Source organism: Megalobrama amblycephala, linkage group LG8, assembly GCF_018812025.1.
Source record: "Megalobrama amblycephala isolate DHTTF-2021 linkage group LG8, ASM1881202v1, whole genome shotgun sequence".
Classification (NCBI taxonomy): Eukaryota; Metazoa; Chordata; class Actinopteri; order Cypriniformes; family Xenocyprididae; genus Megalobrama; species Megalobrama amblycephala.
The window spans coordinates 22809691-22831927 of NC_063051.1; the positions used below are offsets into that span (position 1 = coordinate 22809691).

The 22237-nt window shown below is 39.9% G+C and overlaps 2 protein-coding genes across 3 annotated transcripts in view; one reads left to right on the forward strand and one right to left on the reverse strand.

Moving 5' to 3' along the window:
* The window catches only part of LOC125274056 (transcription activator BRG1), a 30070-nt gene extending 15035 nt beyond the window's left edge, over positions 1-15035 (reverse strand). For both annotated transcript variants that reach the window (XM_048200100.1, XM_048200099.1), the window contains exons 1-16: positions 14886-15035; positions 13151-13383; positions 12957-13074; positions 10867-11280; positions 10457-10555; positions 10104-10371; positions 8807-8933; positions 8483-8656; positions 7417-7590; positions 6892-7116; positions 1695-1825; positions 1552-1606; positions 1355-1473; positions 765-912; positions 455-618; positions 303-369 (exon numbers count right to left, since the gene is read on the reverse strand). In XM_048200100.1, coding sequence (XP_048056057.1) covers positions 303-369; positions 455-618; positions 765-912; positions 1355-1473; positions 1552-1606; positions 1695-1825; positions 6892-7116; positions 7417-7590; positions 8483-8656; positions 8807-8933; positions 10104-10371; positions 10457-10555; positions 10867-11280; positions 12957-13074; positions 13151-13369 — 2502 coding nt within the window. In that variant the 5' untranslated portion in view covers positions 13370-13383; positions 14886-15035. The remainder of the gene's footprint in view (positions 1-302; positions 370-454; positions 619-764; positions 913-1354; positions 1474-1551; positions 1607-1694; positions 1826-6891; positions 7117-7416; positions 7591-8482; positions 8657-8806; positions 8934-10103; positions 10372-10456; positions 10556-10866; positions 11281-12956; positions 13075-13150; positions 13384-14885) is intronic.
* A 3241-nt stretch (positions 15036-18276) lies between these two features.
* Positions 18277-22236, forward strand: LOC125274058 (zinc finger protein 239). The gene is made up of 3 exons (XM_048200106.1): positions 18277-18429; positions 18704-18872; positions 20293-22236. The coding sequence occupies exons 1-3, from the start codon at positions 18382-18384 to the stop codon at positions 21168-21170; spliced, it is 1095 nt and encodes a 364-aa protein (XP_048056063.1). The 5' UTR covers positions 18277-18381; the 3' UTR covers positions 21171-22236.
* Position 22237: the final 1 nt, after the last annotated feature.

A 22237-nucleotide genomic window follows, 5' to 3' on the forward strand; every position in this document is an offset into this window, starting at 1 on the left:
CAAACTTTATGTTGGCTTGAGAAAGCCTGACCTGAAAGTTTGAAGTAGTTTTGAAATCTTGAAGTTTGAATGTTTTAAAATTGAAATAAGTTTGGTTTCAAGATAAGTAGTAGCTTTAAAAGCTTGACTTGACTTGATAAGCTAGAGCAGAAGTGAAATGCAGCCAAGTAGAAAAAATAGTTAGTAGTTTAGTTACTCCCCAACACTGATTCATATTCTCTCTGTTTATTACAGTATATCAGTACATCTGCATCCAGCAGCATTCAACACAAATGTGTGTCCAGATGGAAAGAGTCACTTACTTTGTATGAGACTTTGACAACAGAAGGAGCCCATTTATCAAACTCATAGACCCAGTTAGACAGAGTTCTGTCAGAGAAACACAATGTTCATAAAAACAGACACTCTGTGTGAACAAATCTAAGTATGAAAGCTAATCTAAATATTGACTGACGAGAGTGGCACGATGATGAGGTAGGGTCCGTTTAGACGCTTGTACTCCATGAGGTATGTGATGAGCGCAATGGTTTGGATGGTTTTGCCCAAACCCATCTCATCCGCCAAGATCCCGTTCAGATTATTGTTATACAGAGACACCAGCCACTCCAAACCCTTGATCTGCACACAAACAATCAGAGCATTGATATCTTTTGTGTATGTATGGATCGGCTGCTCTAAGATATGGGCGACTAAAAGACCCACATCAGTTGACCGCTAATATTGAAAGAGTTGATGTTAAATGTCTGGTAATAGTGCTGAATGACCTGGTATTGCTTGAGTTGACCGTTGATCAGCAGAGACGACTGTTTGTCTACCCGCTCGGTAACTGCATGAGCCACAGCGTAATATGACTGCAACCCACGCGCGAACGCAGCGCTACCGTACTCATCATCCACGTCCTGTTTAGCATGTCTGCAAAAAAAATAAAAATAAACACACACACACAAGTTGAGACTGCAGCATTGATAGCTTCTAAATGGCCTGTAAACACTGAAGATCACAGTAACTAGGGATGCACCTCTATTTTGGCCGATAATTCTTTATATTTGGAAGCCGATAACCAATACATTGCCCGATAAATCTAAATCTTGATGTAAATTTTTCTGAGCCTGATTACAAAAACAAAAGGCAAACAAATACAGAGGTCAACTGCTTTCATTTTAAAACCTTAAATGCAGAACCTGCAATTTATCAGCTAATTTATAAGCTTTAATATATCAACCCTTTTCTTAACGAACCGTTAATGATTACAGAGAAATTAACATTTATCAGCCGATACTGATATGGCCGTTGATATATCGTGCATCCCTAACAGTATTGCTCAAGGTGCATCAGATGTGAGAGTTTGTCCTACTCTATGATGTGACGCGCGTCCACCTCTGACACGTCCTCACTGTCCGGGTCGGGAATCTTCTTCTTCTCCTCCCCAGGAGTTTGAGAGGGCAGAAGCTGAGGAGGTTCCTCTTCCTCTTCCTGTCAGGAAGAACATCTTTAATGAATCTTGCTGTCAGTTTAATCAATCTTGCACTATCAGAAAGCAGCTGAAGGCACCTCGTCCTCCTCAGACCCAGAATCCTCGCTGTCAGAGCGTGGCGCGACCTCGTAACTTAAGAGAGAGAGAAAGAGCGTCCGTCAGTGGAGATGATCCATTCATCATGTTGGACATGTTGTACAGACTGTGATGCTGATCTTACCCAGGGTTCATCTCCAACCATGTGTCCAGCTGTCCAGCTTTAGGAGCATCCACTCCGGTCAGAATTTTCCCGCTGTCCACGTGGATCACCTTCACTGGGAGATCACTCATCTGACTCGTCTCATCTAGGGGCTTTAAACATCATTATCAACAGCAGCAGCATCAAAACCACCTTTAGATCAGTGGCTCTCCTATGCTGTTTACGTTGTATTGACAGTGCAGTGCTTCCTTGTTCTATGTCAGAATGCTGACTTATTTGGCCAGCTCCTGCGTCAGCATCACACGCATGCGTCATGCTGCTCACGTGAACAGCATTGGCCAATACAGAGTCGCCGTTATTCCGGGAAGAACCTGGAAGCGTTGCACTGTCTATACAACATAAACAGCATAGAAGACTAACATGGAAGAGAAGAAATTGTTGAATAAAATTGTTATTTAGGGGCCAAGCACCGAAGGTGCTTAGGCACCTATTGTTATTGTTGGCGTTCCGTACGCTTATTATTATTCTTCCGCTTCTTCTTCCGCTCTTGAAGTCTATGGCAGCCCATAGAACCGCTTGCGGGAAAGTTGTGAAATTTGGCACACAGTTAGAGGACAGTCTGACCTTTGTCCATAGCAAATTTGGAGTCTCTAACTCAATCCCTCTAGCGCCACCAGCTGTCCAAAGTTGCACTTATGTTTATGTTAATAACTTTTGAACCGTAAGGGCTAGAAACAAAAGTCCTTGGCTCAAGACGAATCGAATGCACTATATGACGTCATTTTCCGTCATGAAAATTTTTCCGCCATTTTGAATTTTCTGAAAAACTTACTTTTTCGAACTCCTCCTAGGCCGTTACTCCGATTTTCACGAAAATTTAACCAGATCATCTTCAGAGCATGCCAAGAAAAAGTTATGGAATTCAAGTCAATTCCTCAAACCGTTTTCATAAAACAAGCAAACGAATTGTACGTAGCGCTTGCAAAAATAGACATAAGGCTGTATCTCCACAACGCTTTATCGTATTCAGACCAAACTTGGTACATGTTATCACAAGCATGACCTGAGGCATCATGCAGTGTTCTGGCACAGCGCCACCTACTGGTGCAGAGATATGAAAAATTGTCATTTTTGCTTATAACTTCTGATGGGTTTGTCCAAAAATCATAAATTTGGTCTTGTTAGATTCGGGGCATCATGTCGATTCGACTGATATCAAATTTTCCCATATCGGCCATTTTGTCCATCGGCCATTTTGAATTTTGTGCTAAACTGCTGTATTTTACGAACGCATTAGCGTATCTTTACGAAACTCGGTATGGCTCATCAGCTCAATGCCCTGAAGGAGCCTGAAAAGTTTCGGAACAAGTTATAACAAAATTTTCAAAAATGCTAATAACTTTTTACTTTTTTTACTCATTGTAATGAAACTGGTCTCATTTGATTCGTTGGTTCATGCCAAGAACATAGATATCAAATTTGCCATAGTTGGCTGAACTTCCTGTCCGCCATATTGTTTTTCTTTAAAAACCTACTTTTTCGAACTCCTCCTAGACCGTTGCTCCGATTTTCACCAAAATCGAACCGTATCATCTTCAGACCATGCCGACAAAAAGTTATGGATTTCAAGTCGATATGTAAAACCGTTTTTGTATACTGGAGCAATGAATTTGATGCATGATGTAAAACACACTCTTGAAGCTGTATCTCCGCAACGCTTTATCTTATTCAGACAAATACTTGGTACATGTCATCACAAGCATGACCTGAGGCATCATGCAGTGTTTCGGAGCAGCGCCACCTACTGGTGCGGAAATATGAAAAATTGATATTTCCGCTTATAACTTCCGATGGGTTTGTCCAAAAATCATAACTTTGGTCTTGTTGGATTCGGGCAGTCATGCCGAGTCGAATGATATCCAATTTTCCCATTTCAACCATTTTGGCCGTCGGACATTTTGAATATTGTGCTAAAATGCTGTATTTTATGAACGCATTCAAGTATCGTTACGAAACTTGGTATGGGTCATCAGCACAATGCCCTGAAGGAGCCTGACAAGTTTCGGACCAGCGCCACCTTGTGGTCAAAAGTTATTATGAAATTTACAAAAATGTTAATAACGTTTGAATATATTAATCAATTGTAATGAAACTGGTCTCAGTAGATTCCTTGGGTCATGCCGAGAACACGGATATCAAATTTGCTATAGTCAGCTGAACTTCCTGTCCACCATATTGTTTTTCTTTAAAAACATACTTTTTCGAACTCCTCCTAGACCGTTGCTCCGATTTTCACCAAAATTGAACCGTGTCATCTTCAGACCATGCCGACAAAAAGTTATGGATTTCAAGTCGATATGTCAAACGGTTTTTGTATAACAGAGCAAAGAATTTGAGGCATGATGCAAAAACGACACTTGAAGCTGTATCTCTTCAGTGCTTTGACATATTGACACCAAACTTTGCAAGTGTCATTGTCACCTCACTCTGACCATACCACAACAATTTGGACACAGCGCCACCTATTGGTTGAAAGTGATGAACCAGTAAATCCTCATTTTTGATCATTTTTCAGCTCTTTTGCCTAAAATGATCTTAATAGGTCTTTAATTGCTCACTGCTGCAGTTAGCCTGATGCTCCCAGTCGTGTTGGCTTGCTTCTTGTGCCGTTTTTGTGCTTGGCCCCGTAATTGCTGCTTGCAGCTATATTTTTGTTTTGTTTTTGCACACAAAATGTATTCTCATCGCTTCATAACATTGAGGTTGAACCACTGTAGTCACGTGGACTATTTTAACAATGTCTTTACTACTTTTCTGGACCTTGAATGTAGTAATTACGTTGCTTTCTCTTGGGGATCAGAAACCTCTCAGATTTCATCAAAAAATATCTTAATTTGTGTTCTGAAGATGAACGAAGGTCTTACGGGTGTGAAACGACATGAGGGTGAGTAATTAAATTTCATTTTGGGGTGAACTAACCCTTTAAAATGTCTTAAATGCTATTAGCCTGACCAAATAAAGGAGATGTTAAAGGCCGATCACACTACAACTTTTCATTCCGTCCACTTCCATTCATACATATGCGAATGCTGGAAATGCAAACTCATACAAAGAAGTTTCGCCGTTCCTGGTTTTCCAAAGATCATGTTTGGTGACCTCTAGTCTCACCCTCAGATGTCACGCCCACGGACCGTTGGCTGAATGTCTGATGCATATGGCACACTTAACTGGAAACATTTCAAAGTCGTAATCTGGTTGGTTGAATTCTACAGGATTCAAAAGTATGTTCTTGAATTAATAATTTATTAGATGCATGCCGACTTTATATTTTCGCACCCCTAAACTTGATGTGGAACAAAACGAAAATTGGTTGCGTGACATGTCAGTCAAATGTCCTCTTGGGCGGTCCTTGGCCAATGAAATCTGCGATAGAGTCCAGACCTTCTGCCGTCAGTATGAAGGTCTGGCTATGCGGGACTAGGAAAACTCTGATCTGCAAATTCTTATCGTTTTAAGATGTGTGACGAATAGAAGAATGACCTTATACTTTAAGTGAAACTGAAGAACTAACTGGTGTTACGTAATTTCAAACAGAATCAGGCCAAAAAAAAGTTCATTTGGCATTTGAAACAGCTTGCCAAAGCAAACTTTTTGGAAAAGTTCATTCTAGCTGGTAAACAATGTCCATGGTGATTGTGTAATAGGTGGGCGTGGCTCTGGGACTCCGCCTTCTTTGAGGTGTAACTCTTCTCCGGTTCATTTCTTCTGTTTCAGTCCTTCAAAGTCAGACACGAGTAAAAACATGAACACACTGGAGAGCTGCTTTATAGTAGAAACTGAAGTTGCAATTCTAATTAAAAGAGACTCTGACACTTTTTTAATGTTTTGTAAAGCTGAATACTTTAAAGCAATCTATTGTATAAAGTGCCGTATTAGTAAACGTGATGTGACTGGAGAGCTGAATTGCAGAGCTGGTGCAAACATATTCACATTGATATGATCAGATGCTTTCTTAAAGGTCCCGTTTTTCGTGTTTTTTTGAAGCTTTGATTGTGTTTATAGTGTGCAATATAACATGTGTTCATGTTTCGCGTGTAAAAAAACACAGTATTTTTCACATAATTTACTTATCTGTATACCGCTGTTTCCACTGTCATAAAAACGGGCTGATGACTTCCTTGTTCTATGAAGTCCCTCCTTCAGAAATACGTAACGAGTTCTGATTGTGCCAGCGGTTCCTGTGTTGTGATTCGACAGCAGCTTAGCGAACCTTGCCCATGTCTTTAATTTTACCCTATCAATTTGAGCCGGAATCAGACCCGATGATTGGACTGCGGGATGAAAATAACAGCGTTTCGACGACATGGCGACAAACACACTCTATAAACGCAACTCTTGTGTATTCCTGTGGGCGGAGGTTAGTCAAAAACTGTTTTAGTGACGTCATTAAAGAAGGAAGTAGAGGGATGTAGTCCAAACTGGCCGTTCGATGTAGGCGACTTCTGTTAAATAAAATATCTCGCTTGGCATTGAATTTTGAGCTTTAAAATTTTACAGATTTTATTTATACTCTAACAACAACATTACACACTAACTAAAGTTTGAAACATTGGATCACGTAGAACGGGACCTTTAAAGGGTCAGTTCACCCCAAAATGAAAATTCGGCCATTCATTACTCACCCTCTTGTCGTTCCAAACTCATAAGACTTTTGTTCATCTTTTGATAAAATCTGAGAGATGCCTGTCCCTCCATTGACTACCTTTCCAACTACCACTTTGACGCTTCAAAAAGTTCATAAAGAGATCGGAAAACTAATTCATATAGTTCAAATTTTCTGAAGAGACTCGATCGCTTTTTTTGATGAAAAGATTTCATTTAGGCGTTTTCTCACATGTAAACATTGATCAGCAAAGCGAAGATGAAGCTCAACCGAACATGAATAACGCACAAGAACAAACCTCTTCCGGAAGCTCAAACCTGCTGCGTAACCAATGAGGTTCATTCTCGTGTGTTACGCAGCACGTTTGAGCTTCCGGAAGAGGTTTGTTCCGAAGTCCGAAGAAATTTTGCATGCTCAAAATCTAGTATGACCGGCCCTTTACAGTCAAGGTTGATATTCGCTTCTGGTTTGAGTGCATTGCATTGTGGGAAACAGCATTCAGTGCAGTGAGCTCATCTGGATGCACAGACACAGTAAACGCACTCATCAACCCACCTCTCCATCTGGTCCCAGAGCCCCCGTCTGTCCCTCCGCATTCTCCAGCTTCTTTTTCTTCTTCTTCTTCTTCTTCTTCTTTTCTTTCAGGGCCTGGACAGCTTTATGAGCACGGACAAGCTCTGTCAGATTGGCCACGTACTCGTCCGTCTGCTGGAGCAGATACGCCAGACGCTTGTCCTTCTTTTGGTCAATGAGCTTCCTGTAACCCTCCTCATCCTCAGCCTGAAGAAAAATGGGTAGCACTTTACAACAAGATTTTATTTAACTACTTTAGTTAACTTGAACTAACAATAAACTATACTTCTACAGCATTTACTAATCTTACTTAATGCATTTAATGCATAAACTAATGTTAATAAATGAGACCTTATTGTAAAGTGTTATCGAATAACGCACAAACACACATCATGAGCTACACCTCCGACCTGTGTTTGTGTGTGTGTGTGTGTGTGTGTGTGTGTGTGTGTGTGTGTGTGTGTGTGTGTGTGTGTGTGTGTGTGTGTGTGTGTGTGTGTGACGCACCATCAGGCGTCTCATTCGCTCTTTCTCGATGCGCTCATTCTCCTTCTTCTGCTCGCGCTCAGTGTTGGCATGGTACGTGGCCACGGCTTTGGTCAGTTTCTGGATCTTTGCAGTAATGGAGCGATGATATTCCTTGAAGTCCTTGGCATGCTGTAGGATGCTGTTGAGATACTCCTGCACCAGAGCACAAAGAATCATGGGAATTACAACAATGACTGAAGTGGGCTACAAAAGTCTGAGAACACTAGTTGAAGTGAAATTAGAGTACACACTAATTTAATACTAGGTATTTCATTACTAATCATACGATTAGCATAACGATATGAGTGAGTAGCTGAATCTGAGAACGTCTATCAGAGCTACACAAACTGTGTGATGATCATGAGATCTGAGATGATCCAAAGAACATCTTAAGCTTCAGAACAACATCTGACTGGTTGTACTGAGTCACTTGATCAACAACATTTGACATATAGTTCTATATTATTAATAATCTGCCTGTCTAAATTGCCACATTAATTTTTATTGAGTGTATTTATTGCATGTTTATATATATAGAGGCTATTTGAACATCATGTATTTACTGTAATACATGTGTACCACATATGTGTGAATTTACTCTATCTAATCTATCTATGTGTAAATGTGCACTTTATGTATACTCTATATGTGTAAGTTATCGTGTATTTTTGTCTGAAGACTGCCTTGTCTGTCTGTCTATCTCTCTCCATCTGTCTGTCTGTCAATATATCTATCTGTCCGTCCATCCGTCCGTCCGTCCATCCGTCTATCTATCTATCTCCATTCATCCATCTACGTGTAAATGTCCACTTTATGTATACTCTATTTGTATACATGTGTAAGTTGTCTGTCTGTCTATCTATCTATAGAGCTCAAAATCTTTGAGCAAAAATTTGTGATTTGTTTTGCATCATAACTTTTCCTTTAAATCCTAAAATGGTCTGTTTATTTGCAGGTTTTCCGTCCCAAATTTCCAGTGTAGTCTCAGACATTTAGAGGTATCAGGTAAACAATGAGCCAGTGTGAATGAGGTAGAGACGCTTGCCTGGTGTTTCTGTCTGCGTTTGCGTTCCTGTTCAATCTTCTGCTGTTTCTCTAGTTTCTCTGTGATTCGCGCCTCACGTAACGACTGTCTCTTGCTGCGCTTATAGGCCTTGGAGTCCAGTGATGTTTCTAAGGCCGTGTCTCGTCTCATGCAAACCACCACCTCCTGACGCAGCTGTGGAAGCAAACACACAATCTGTCAGGGCAGTTTTGGCAAAGGACCTAAACCAGATGAACTGATGCAGTGGCCACTAGGAATATGCCAACAGCCTGACATGGATCACTGTATTTGAGTGAATGTTTGTAAGGTCCAGACAGCTGTCACCTGTCTCTGGAAGTTGAGCAGTCTGAGAGCTTTGAGCTCAATAGTTGCTTTGGTGCGCAGATCTCCAGCCAGAGACCCCGGAAGATTCTCCAGCTCCTGAATACGGTGTGCGATACGAGCTTCAAGCCTGCAGACACATCATAAAACAAAGCATCAGAAGAGCTCCTGTCTCAGCTGGTCCTTGGTACAATAGAGTCACATGAGAGACGCATCACATTCGTGATGTCATCAGTGCAATCATTAGAAAAAATCAGACATTTGACATTCTCTGAACTGCTGAACCTCAGGCTCAAAATATTAGAGACAGAACCATCGCAGACGGACAGGTACAAAACCAACAATATTCAAATTAGTGGTCAAATCACTATGTTTCGATCCACCTATTTTATTTTTTTTATTTATTTTTTTGTTGTTGCAAATTTTGGGATATCACATTAAAAAAAAAGCTTGATGGAAACAACAAAGATGCGCATAAATTCTAAAAATGTGCACAAAATATGTGTGTGCTCAATTGAGGCAGATCATTTTTATCCGATAAGAATATAAACTACAATGGAAACACATTTACTGAATAAATCCCAAGATGTGTAACAAATTCACATGACTTTGCCTGAACAGTGGATGTGATTGGATAACTGGACTAACCAGAGGATCAATTGCATCACAGCATCTCAAATGTTGGTTTGGTGGTTCTGAAACGCCTGAGTCAAAGTCTGTCATCAGAATGATTTAGTTTAATTCCCTGAAGCATCTCACATGATTGCATTCCCAAACACCAGCGTCCGAATGCAAGAGAACATGACAGCGTTTATTGCGCTTTGTCTGCTGCTCTGAGACACAAGTCACTTATGATGGAGGAAAAAAGAGACACAGCTTCTGCCCCGATTGCAGCAACTTCCATTTTTATCACAGATATTTTATACCAATTTCCCAGGAAGTGACGATTTGAAGACATGGGATGGAATTGGTGCTATGTTTTATGCGACATTCCAATTTTGCACACAAGTTAAATATGAAATACTGGATGGAAACATAGATAATGGCTGAATCTTGAACTATTACCCACAATCCTAAATACTTGCTCTCAGCCTTTTAAAGTACCAGTACCAAGTAACAACAAAAACGTAGTTTGTTTTTTCTCACAAAACATTTGCATTTATGCATTTGGTAGACTTACATTCAAGGTACACATTTTATCCTGGGAATTGAACCCATGACCTTGGCGTTGCTATCAAAGCTTTCTGCTATTTAAAGGCCGTCAGAGTGTCGCTCTGGCTGCGGTTCTGCTGAGTCTCACCTGTACTCTCTCTCCTGCAGAATCTCAACAGGGTCCAGACCGCAAGGCTTCTGAACTGGCGTTATGCGGTTCTGCTTCTGGTGCAGCGGCACCATGGTGGTGGGCTGAGATGGATGGGCCAGGTGTCCTGGTGATTGGGTTTGTGGCGGCATAACTGGTGAGGCAGCCGGTGGCACCGACGGTGGAGCAGGTGAGGGACGTCCGGTGGGCTGCGGCGGCATCAGCTTCTGAGGAGCGTTGGAGGGGGTCGCTGCATTGACCATAGGACCTGTCGTACAGGACATACATCATCACAGGCTGCATTTCCATTCAAGAAGCTCAATCATCACATGCTGCACAGAATGCATTCTCACCTTCAGGCCATGGCTTGGGGGGTCCATTGTGGTTCTGACCCTGAACGCCAGCCGGTACTCCAGAAGGTCCAGGAGGAGGCATGTTGGGTCCCACCATCCCTGCGGAGCAACCGGCACAAACTAACCCTTTACTAAAGTCACCACAGACGACTGCAGCGCAGCTGAATGTTCTTAAGAACCACTTTATCATTCAGAAGAGAACTGAGAAAAATACAGCTCCTGAACTTGAAATGAATTAGAAACGAGGTAGCACACAGAAGAAAATTTTTAATTTAAGGGTTTGTGCTGGGACAAGCTGTTAGTAAATCTGGCTAAATAATAAATCCCATTATCAGTTACAGAACAAACCAAAATAACTTGTGCCGTCAGATACATGTGTAGTAGTTTAACTGTGTAAAATCTCTGCTCACCATGTCCTCGGCTGAAACCAGCACTTCCTCCACCACCCGGTGGCAAACTGGACAAGGATGGTCCCTGTGGCATGCCTGGCATGGGCCGCTTACCCTGCACTGCCATCTGCAGGTGATCTGGTAGAGGCTGCCCACGCGCCAACATCTTATAGGCCATGATCTGAGCGCGCAGCTGGTGCAGCTGGCTCTGGTTGAAGGGTGTTGGGGTGGCAGAGGAGCCTGAGGCACTGCTGCCGGAGACAGAGGTGGCGCTTTGGCTTCCCGGGCGGTTTTGCTGCGGCAGCGTTTGGCCATCCACGCCCTCCAACGAGGCAGAACTAGAGCCGGAGGTGGACAGGAGGGGACCGGATGGAGGCCCGCTGGCAGACACAGGACTGGACACGTGCTCTGAAGCGCCCAGCGGTGACGGGTATCCTGCGGGAGGAGACAGATTGGACGCAAGTCAATCAGATGGCAAAACACTGTTTATTACTACAAACACCTTAATTTCTATAGCGCTTTATACAATACAGATTGTTTCAAAGCAGCTTCAGATTAATAAACAGGAAAATAATGATCAGTGATGCAAACAGAATTCAGTTCTGCTGTAAAGTAGCTCTAAAAAGAAAATAGTGTCATTATTCAGCTGAAGTCAGTTCAATGTTGATTCAGTTCAGTTCAATAACAGTGTCGATGTTGCAAAATTTGTCAAATATGAAACAAAGCTGAATCAGCTATGAAGCAGCTCTGCAGTGGTATCATCCAACAGAAGAATAAAGCAACAAAACAAAAGGCAGTGTTATTGTAGTATCATTGAGATACTATTATAGCTTTTATTAAACGGGTCATGACATGAGAAATCAAATTTGCCTTGATCTTTTGACATATAAAAGGTCTTAGTACCATCAAAACATCCTGCAAGTTTCATTTTTAAACAAACTCCAAAAATGGCTCATATCGCGGGATCTGTGATGTCACAATGGCAAATACATTTGCATATGACTGCCTCCAGAGCAAGACATTGACAAATGGTTTTACATCATCGTACCATAGGCCCCGCCCACTGGCGTTTAGTCACTTAATGGCTTTCATTTGTCTACACTGGATGTGAGCGTTGCATCAAAAGCAAATAAAAGCCATTATAATCACTGACGCTGTCTACACTGGATACAGTATACAGATGCGCATTCAGTTTCTGACATACTCCACACACTTGAGTCTGTCGACAACAGGACAAATGGAAGAGTGAATGGACATTCGCTTTGACAAATCCTGCTTAAACAAGTGGGTGGTTTATTATTAATCACATCAGAGGATTATATGTTTGTTCGGAGCATTTGACTGTAGATTGTTTTGTTTGTAACCGAGGCACAGTGTAAAGTAGAGTTCGCAAAGAACCTTTAGTTGACAGATGAAGCAGCCTGTATATCTGACAGTAGCTGCATCACAAACTGTAAGTAAATTATTTAATAATGATTTGTATGTAATTGATAAGGATAATGTAATAGCAAGTGGGTGTTGATACTGTTTCCTAAGCCGTGACGTTAGCTAGTCAGAACAGTGGCCGTTTACTGACAAGTCTTAAAGGAGCCGTGACTTAAAAACGGATCATTTCAGACAGAGACTCAGAATGAAGGTTGAAAACAGTCATTTTTTCAAATATATATTTGGGGTTTTTTTTGTGTGCAAAAAACTTTATTAACATTATAAGTGAACCTCAAGGAACATATTAAAATAAAAAATCCATGTCATGACCCCTTTAATATTTGAATCAGTTTTATATTTTCCATTTTTATTTTAATTTTCGCAATTTTGTGTGTTTTTGTTCTATCTCATCGTTTTTTAAATATGTCTATATAGTTTTTATTCATTTTTAAGTTTTAGTTTTAGTACATCAAGTTAAACTAAATTAAATGAGAAATGTTGCCTTGGCAACTAGCTGAAATGAAATAAGTTTAAGTTTTTCATGTTATTTTACGTTTATTACATTTTTATGACTTAACTATAATAACCCTGATGCAAGGGAGGTGAAAACAGTTCTTATTGGTGTCAGTCAGACTCTATTGGTCAAATGGCCCTTCGGCTGAGGTTCATGAATGCGATACAGGAACCTTGAGAGTGCTGGTCCATCGGGCTTCCTGGACGCGTCATCCCGCTGTGACCGGCCCTCATTGGAACGACTTTCATCTGACTGAAACGAGCATCTTCTGAAAGGCTCTCCTCCACAGGCTTTAGGACAAACACAAACATTAAACCTCTGACCTGTTTTACCATTAAAAACGTTTAGATTGATTGAGATTTTCACCTTGTGCATCTGGTGCAAACTCTCCTGGCTGTATCCCGCAGATGTTTGCTGAGGAAAGGAGTGTCCTGTGGAAGTGGCCGGTCCAGGACTGGGGCCCATCATGCTGTGAGAGGATCCAGGGGACAGTCCTGAACCCAGCACGGCCCCTGGAGATGGGCCCGGACCAGGCGAAGGCCCCGGACAGGGCGTCCCTCCTAACGGGGGCTCTGGGGTGGACATGCCTCAGACTCACCCTGCACAATTTATTTACATGACATGACATTTTTTTCTCAAGAGATATTTTCTTAGTAATATGGCTTTTAGAATCTTCCAGAATCTGATTTTCTCCCTCTGGGATCTATTTGAAGACTTTCTGAATTGAAGTGAATTACAGAGACAGTAAACTCTACTGAAAAAGCAGATAAACCAGCCTAAGATGGTTGGCTGGTTTTAGCTGGTCTTCCAGTCTGGTCATAGCTGGTTTAGCAGGCTGGTTTTCGAGAAGTTTTGGCCACTTCTTTAGCTGTCTTACCTGCTCAGGCTGGGAGACCAGCTTAAGCCAGCTAAAATGCTTAGGCTGTTTTTTTGTTTTGTTTTTTCTCAACAGGAACAAACTCATTCAAATAATCAGTGTTGGGTAAGTTACTCTAAAAAATTAATTAATCACTAGCTACTAATTACATCTTGAACAGTGTAACTGGATTATTTTACTAATTACTCTATATAAAAGGTATTGCATTACTTCTTACAAGTACATCAGAAGTAACTGTAATTAAATTACAGAAAAATTAAAAGTAATCCCTTACTTTACTTTTCAAGGGAAAAGTAATTCAGTTACAGTAATTAATTACTTAGTAATGCATTACACTGGTAACACTTTATAATAAGGTTCATTTGTTAACATTAGTTAATGTATTAACTAACATGAACAATACATTTGTTACTGTATTTGTTAATATTAGCTAATAAAAACAGCAGTTCATTGTTCATGTGAGTTCACAGTGCATAAACTAATGTTAACAAATACAACTCTTGATTTTAATAATTTATTAGTAAATGCTGAAATTAACATTAACAAAGATGAATAAATGCTGTATAAGTATTGTTCATTCTTAATTCATGTTAACTAAAGTACTTAAATAATGTTAATTAATGAACCTTATTGTAAAGTGTACTCCACCCTTCTGCACTTTTGACCAATGAATTTCCTTATAATTTATAGAGATTGCCCACACAAATAATAATTTCTATCCAATGTAGTTGAGATTTATTTTACACCAGGAACAAATCATTATGGAAATTCCCAAGGCTTTTTGCGATTGTATTAGTATCAATGACTTTACAGGGCCTGGAAACCATATTTTATAAATGCACTGTATTGTACAGGTCTATGATGATAGCCTACTATAATAATGATGAGGCTTTATTACAGACATGAGTAGATGATTCTGCAGGATGAACTCATTCCTGCCTCTGGAAACATCAAACAGCGGCTCGTTATAGGTAAATAAGCCAAGCATAAACATTTAACAGGGAAATAAAATGTCGTCCAGCTCGTGCTGCTGGATGATCCTCCGCCGAACATCTGCACATCCGCCGATCATCCGCTGCTATCAAACTCACATGAAATACCGAGTCATATTGAAACACTGCGATAGAAATAATGACGTCAAGTGGCCAGACAGTCTGATGTGGTCGCTTTCACTCTAATAAGATCAGTCTGATAATAATTCCTTGACTATTTAATTAGACTTACCCTTAGTATAATAAATGAGGCGGATGCGCTCGAGGTGATGACGGAGCCCACGGTGTGTTTAATTAACCGAGCAGCGCCGCCCGACATCCGTTCCGTTCATTCGGTTGATGTTCATGTACGGAGCGCCGCTGCGGACACAGAGCAATGAGAGCATCAAACGCTCGAGAGAGAGAGAGAGCAAGCGAGAAAGAGGACGAGCGAGAATACATTTTTAAATGATTAAAAAAATATATTATTTAAGTTATATGTTTTATATGTTTTCTGTTTTCCTTTTTTGCGTTTTGCTGTTCTGTAACATTCTGACCACACGTTATGTCAGGCGCTCCATATGGGTTCCCATCATGGGATCATTTTATGGGTTTAGTTTTAATTAATTAATATTGTTTTAATTTCAATTAAATTTTATGAATTAAACAGCTCGTAAACATACTTTATCACTAGAAAAAATTAAGTAACTCGTTGCACATGAAAGACATTTTCCATTATAGAATTTTTTGGCATAAAGAGTTCTTTAAAATTCAAGAACCCTAGAGTTCTATGTAGAACTCCACTGAACCTTGTTTTCTACTTTTTCTCCTCATGAGATGCCTTTATAAGTCCACCAACAAAATAAATGTCAAAAACCTAAAGATGGCCTATATATAACATGTATAAATTCCCTTTTTTTCATGCCAGGTAGTACTGTAGCAAATACTATATAATTTCTTTTAGAAATTGATAGATTTATATACTTGGAACTCATGCCAACCAAAAATAATTAGATCCCTATCATTTAATTCTTATCATTCGGCTAACTCATCCTCACTCTCATCACATGGAAGAGCTAACTCATGCACTCTTCCTATTGCCCTTTTCGTAAAATATCGCTGTATTCATTTTCTGAAAAGAAGAAATAATTTGGATATTTATACATAAATGCAACTATACTAAAAAAAACAATTCAAAATATATAAATAACAGCAATCATATTGTTGATGCTACTATCTATAAAAAATCCCAATGGGGAAATATATTACTGCAATTCCACTGGTACAGCGTTGCCATATGGCAACATTGATATTTTCTCTATTTACAGTAAAACTATGTTAGACAAAGTTGATTTGTGAATAAAACTTTCTAATTAACTTATCAAAAATGCAGCAAAAAAAAAAGAAAAAAAAAAGAGATTTCTGGAGCACTTCAACAGGTGTCTTCCATGTGAGGGTGACAGTGGGAAAGAGAGTTTTTGTGGGACATTCAAATGTCATGTGAATTAAAAACAGCACATCATTGGCATCCTTAAGACCTACCCTTTTAATTCCCAATATATTGTATTTTCTTCTGAATAACAAGGAAATGAGTAGAAATTAATTGTTACCATATGGCAACTCTGTACCAGAGGGTTAAGCGTATACTGAAAATTGTATAATCAATAGAGTCAAAATACATTTTCATCTCATGTTTAAATCTTAAAAAAGAGGTTTGCACTTTGAAAATTTACATTTATGAATGTGATATTTGGCTAACAGGAAAATAAGGTTTATAAAATAAATATAATTTTTTTTTTCACATTCATGAAAGCCAAAAATTACATTTCTGTATGTAAATTTAAAATTTAGATTCACATAACATTTAATAAAGTCACAAAGGTCACACCAAAATGTCAGTGTGTGAGAGCACATTTGTTCTTCAAGAAGCATTTCACTGCAGAGGAAGAACACTTAATTTTCATGCTGATTTTAATCGTTTTCACAGTGGTGATTTTTTCTTTCAGTATTTTCTCTGTATGTTTTTAAAGGCAGGGTAGGTAAGAAATTTTGTTCCAAATTTGTTTAAACTTTCTATATATATACATGCATAATTAAAATGTAGGAACTCTGATAAAAAGAGTATAAAAATCGAGTGACTCTAGACCGTTTAATCTGTATTAAACACAGCTCATTATTTCCATCCGGGACGAAACATAGGATTGGCTTAGGCGGCTGTCACTCTCTCGCAACCATGGCAACCACCCTTTTGCCACACATGACCTGCCCACTTGCGCGCGCACGTTTGATTTGGGGAATCCAAGAGGCACGCGATCCTAGGAATACCAAAACAATGGCAGAGAAACAGCAAGCTAAATTCACAGTACCGGCCTATGCAGTTAGTGAAGGCAAACCAGGCAAAAAAGGAAGACAGTAACAGTACAAGAAAAGGCAATGATCAAAAAGTCTTTGGATAAACAAAGAAATAAAACGCGAGTTAATATCGGCGTGGCTTTCCAGCGATGGCGAGAACTGAAGGAACTCAAGGGGCTGAAAAGTGACTCCTTGATGGCTTTATTTCTGCTGGACAGGTAAATCTTTCTTTTTGTATTTTGATCATACATATTTTTTTGTTTATTTTTTCATGAAGCATGTGTCATTAGCACACGTAACTGCGTAATATAGCTAACATAACATTACTTAGCGAGCCGTAGTAGAGACGATAAATAATGATAGCTATAGTGTTGAATTGTGCATAATTTTACCCTCTGTCTAACTCTTTTACCATGTTCACCTGTAAGTTTACCTGCACGTTTTTTTTCGCCTTTGTTTTGTTTTTATATTCTCTACCTATGTTTACTGATGTCTTTATCTTGTATCTGTGTGTGTCGTACACACTTTGTTGTATGTGTGTGTTATTATTTTGTGTCTGCAATGCAGTTGTGAGTTGATATTTGAGTGTATGTTACTCTGTTGATCTGTAGAACAACGTATATGTTATGAATCTTACACGAAATTCATCTTCATCACAGTGTAAATGATGGTAATGGAAAAACGTGTATCATGCAACCTGTTTTTAGCTTTGCCTTATAGATAACTAGCTCATTAGCAAATCAAAAAAATATATATTTTAAACTTTACCAATATCAATATGCTAGCTTGATAGTGAGTACTAAAATACATCTTGTTTGTTTATCTTCATAATTATAAAGTTATTTTTATTACATGTGATTCTGACATGATGTCACTACATGCACTGTGCTCCTTCCTCTCCGCTCGTCTCAGGTAAATAATGCGTCTTCCAGCTCAGTGGTCGGAGTCGCACGTTCATGCGTTTTGGGGGCGTGGCTTTGTAAGGAGCCAAGAAGGGAGGGGGTGGAGTGAATGGAAATAATGAGCTGTCTTTAAAACAGTCGTGAGAGGTCTACAGACACTCGATTTTTATACTTTCTTTTTCAGAGTACTTACATTTTAATTATGTATTGATATATAAATAAAGTTTAAACAAATTTTGAAAAAAAGTTTTTTATACATTTTTTTGCCTACCCTGCCTTTAACTCACAATGACAAAACAGGGACATTTCGGGGACGTCTGCTTATCCGTTCTGCTGCTTCTGTATGTATGTTGAACAGTTACAGTGTGTACTGTGCGTGTCAGTGCGCTTGTGTTTGTCCTCCGCTGCTGTAGGAGGCGCTACTGTTTGACGTTCATGATAATCAGGAGCGAGTTCCGGTGAATATCAAATTTCTGCTAGTGTTCCTGCTCACCGATGAATTTCGTTGATAATTTACACAAATGGACGAGTAGGATGGATCTGGTGAGTGTTTAGTGGTTCTAATAGTATAGCCTGTTCGATTAACGGGGAATAAAGACGGTTTAAAGGCTGTTCGATGTGTTGTTTGTGTCGAGCGCTCTCACGCGCTGCTGCGTTTACTTAAATGAATTTAATCTGATGTGAAGAACGTGTCTCGATCTCGAAGTATATTCGTATTCAGTTGCCCTCAGACATGTTTATTGTGTAGCATATTGTCCTCTGTCAGTCCCGGTTGACGCGGCCCGCGGGGTGTGTGATGTTATTCACTCTGTTTTAGGACTTCGGGAACAAACTGCCCCAGGCTCTGTCGACAAACACTAAACTGCCCCAGTCTCTCTCCTCTAGCGCTAAATTTCTGCCCTCAGGCCCGTTTGAGCACTACGGGCGGCCGGTGGGAGTCAAAGTCAAAGAGGAAGACGAGAGTGTGGAAGATTTCTTTCATTTCGGTGAGTGACGTCACAGACGCATTTCATATTCGCATATTAAATGTGTTATTCTCATGAACCTTCTCACATTTTCCATGATTTCGTCATTACCATTTTTATAGCAGCGCACCTTAAGATGTTAATTTTTGAACTTTCCCAGAAGATGAGTAATTGTGTTGTCATTTTCAATGTCAAAACTTGTTTTTGTTTCAAATGTCACACTTGTGACATTTAAACCTGAGTGTGTTAGTAAAACATTTATACATTTTATTCACAAACACATGCACCGTTTCAGTTGCACATTAATTAAAATGGGGAGAAATAATAAAATAAAAAAAAGTTTATTAAATCATAATTGACCAGAATATAAAAAACTGCAGTGTGGTAGAATGGTTAAAGAGACTGTTCACCCAAACATGATCATTCTGTCAGCATTCAAAGACTGGCATACTTTGAAATGAAAGACAATGTTGTTTGGGTGAACTATCCCTTTAACATAATCTATGAAATTTAGTAATCTCCTTTATATATTGTGCACTCATAGCCCATTTTTTCAGATACTTTTAAAGCGTTAGTTCACTCAAAAAATAAAATTCTGTCATCAATTGCTCACCTTCATGTCGTTTCAAACCCATTAGACTTCCATTCATCTTCAAAACACAACTGAAGGTCTTTTAAATGAAATCTGAGATTTCTGTCCCTTCATTGAAAGCCTATTCACCCAAAATGCCTCAAAACGTTCATAAAGAGATGGTAAAATGAATCCATATAAATGGAGTGGTTTAATTCAAGTCTTTTGAAGAGACATGGTTGCTTTTTATATATGCTGAACCGTTTTAATTAAGTCTTTTATTCACATATAAACATTATTACAGTGTTAAACAATGTTTACAGCATTCAATTTTGGTAAATTGAAGCTCAAGCATGAGAACCAATGAGGTTTGTTCTCTCGGGTCACATGGCATGTTTGAGCTTCTGTTTATGTTCACTGATCAATGTTTATATGTGAATAAAAGCCAAAATTAAATCTGTTCATCATATACCAAGATTGTTTCTTTTCTTGGATTAAACTGCTTGATTCATATGGATTTAAAACATTCATATGAATTTTTGAGTGAACAGTCCTTCAAAGGAGGGACAGAAATCGCTCAGATTTCATTAAAGATATTTTCATTTGTGTTTGAACGAATGAATGAAATGACATGAGGGTGAGTAAATGACAGAATTTTCATTTTTTGGCAAACTATCCCTTTAATTGAATAAAGAACACACTCCACTCCCAGGGCTGCAAAACATCCACACCTGATAATGGTTTTCATGGGAACGAATCCAATAGTTTTTGACATTGAAAATGGTTTTGTCTATAATGTACATGCATGTCTGAAATTGCACTGAACTGTGGGTAATTCTGTGTGGAATCATGTTTTTCTTTCATGACCAGCTCAGCATCTGCAGCAGCAGACAGGAGAGTGTCTCACGGCTTGTTGCGGCGGCGCGAACCCTAAAAGCCTGTCTCTCACGGATTCACCCAAGCCGAACAATCGTCCCTCAGCGGACCGGCCATACCACTGCCAGGACTGCGGCAAGTACTTCAGAATTAACGACATCAAGAGGCATCAGAGAATACACAGTGGAGAGCGGCCGTTCCCTTGCTTCCAGTGCGGCAAGAATTTCCCCACATCCGGGGACCTGAAGAGGCACGAGAGAATCCACACAGGAGAGCGGCCCTACCACTGTCTGCAGTGCGGCAAGAATTTCTCTGATTCAGGACACCTTAAGCAGCACGAAAGGATGCACACGGGCGAGAGGCCGTACCAGTGTTCGCAGTGCGCAAAGCGCTTCTACAGATCGGGAGACCTTAAACGCCACCTGAGGATCCACAGCGGCGAGCGGCCGTACAAATGCCTCCAGTGTGGCAAAACATTCTCGGATTCTGGACACTTGAGGGGCCACCAGCGCATTCACACAGGAGAGAGACCCCACCGGTGCACCCTGTGCGAGAAGAGCTTCTTCAGATCTGGCGACCTGAAGCGCCATCACAGAACCCACACAGGCGAGAGGCCCTACCAGTGCTTCCAGTGCGGGAAGAGCTTTTCCGAGTCAGGACACCTGAAGGAACACCGGAGGATCCACACCGGAGAGAAGCCGTACCACTGCAACCAATGCGACAAGAGCTTCTCCAGGCTGGAGCGCCTGAAGGGTCACCAGAGCATCCACACAGGCGAGAGGCCGTTCCACTGCACGCAGTGCGGCAAGAATTTCTTTCGTTCTGGAGAGCTGAAGCGGCATCAGAGGATTCACAATGGGGAACGAGCATGAGCTGATGTTCTGGAGGGCAGTTCGAGTTCGCTCTGTGCTGCAGACGTGTCCTGATTCATGTGCCTCTTCATTGAAGAGGGGTGTGTATGTAAAGGCGAATGGAAGGCCATTCACATTACTCTACTGTACCTGTAATACTGTAGAGGACTGATTCTCACTGACGTTTCCTCTATTTCCCCATTAGAAATCAGCATATGCTGTACTCTAGCGTTGTTATAAATACATGCACCAGTTGTTCATTGCCGTAGACCGTTATGAACCGCTACCTCTGCACACCTTTAGTCCCAGATTTCACCCTCCACTCCTGTCAGACTCAGCGTGGAGCTGATCATGTGATCAGGTCGTTAATCACACTGTCTGTATGTTGTTGCGAGATATAGTCAAGTGACTCATTAGAAATGTATATTGTACAGGAGGATATTATTATTGTGTATGGTTACATTCCCTGTATTTAATGAATCCCTCTCAAATAGTTTTTTTTTTTTTTTTTTTTTTTTTATAAATATAAACCTAAATACTGTTTTATTGTCATAGTGCAGAAGCTGTCAACATGAGATGATGCCACTGCAACAATTCTGAATTTCTCATTTTGATGTGATCATATGGTTTGTATCAGTCTCAATGGTGGCAGTGTTTTACCAGCTGCTGTAAATCAGTTATTGTTTATTAACTATAACACTTTGTCACACCTATCATGAAATAAGTTACAAAGTATAGATGTGATCTGACTAATTAGATTTTGAGCACCAGGTGAGTTGTATAGCAATCTGAGCTTCTCATAAATCACATTAGATTTAGCTTTTAAGGTTTTTTTTTTTTTTTTTTTTTTTGAGCTCTTCACATTTATTGTTGTTTCAAAATGTCGTCTAATTTTTACTTTCTCTATATGTGTGTATTTAACCATTTGTAGCCTGTGTTAAGTTTGAAAGGCTTTAATGCGACCAGAAAGGCTTTTACAATAAGAGGGTTTGAATTATAACTTTTGCTTCTTCATGTGCATGAATGTTTTCTTCATAATGTGTGTCATCGTCTCTTAATAAACACGTCACCTGTACTAATACCCGCAC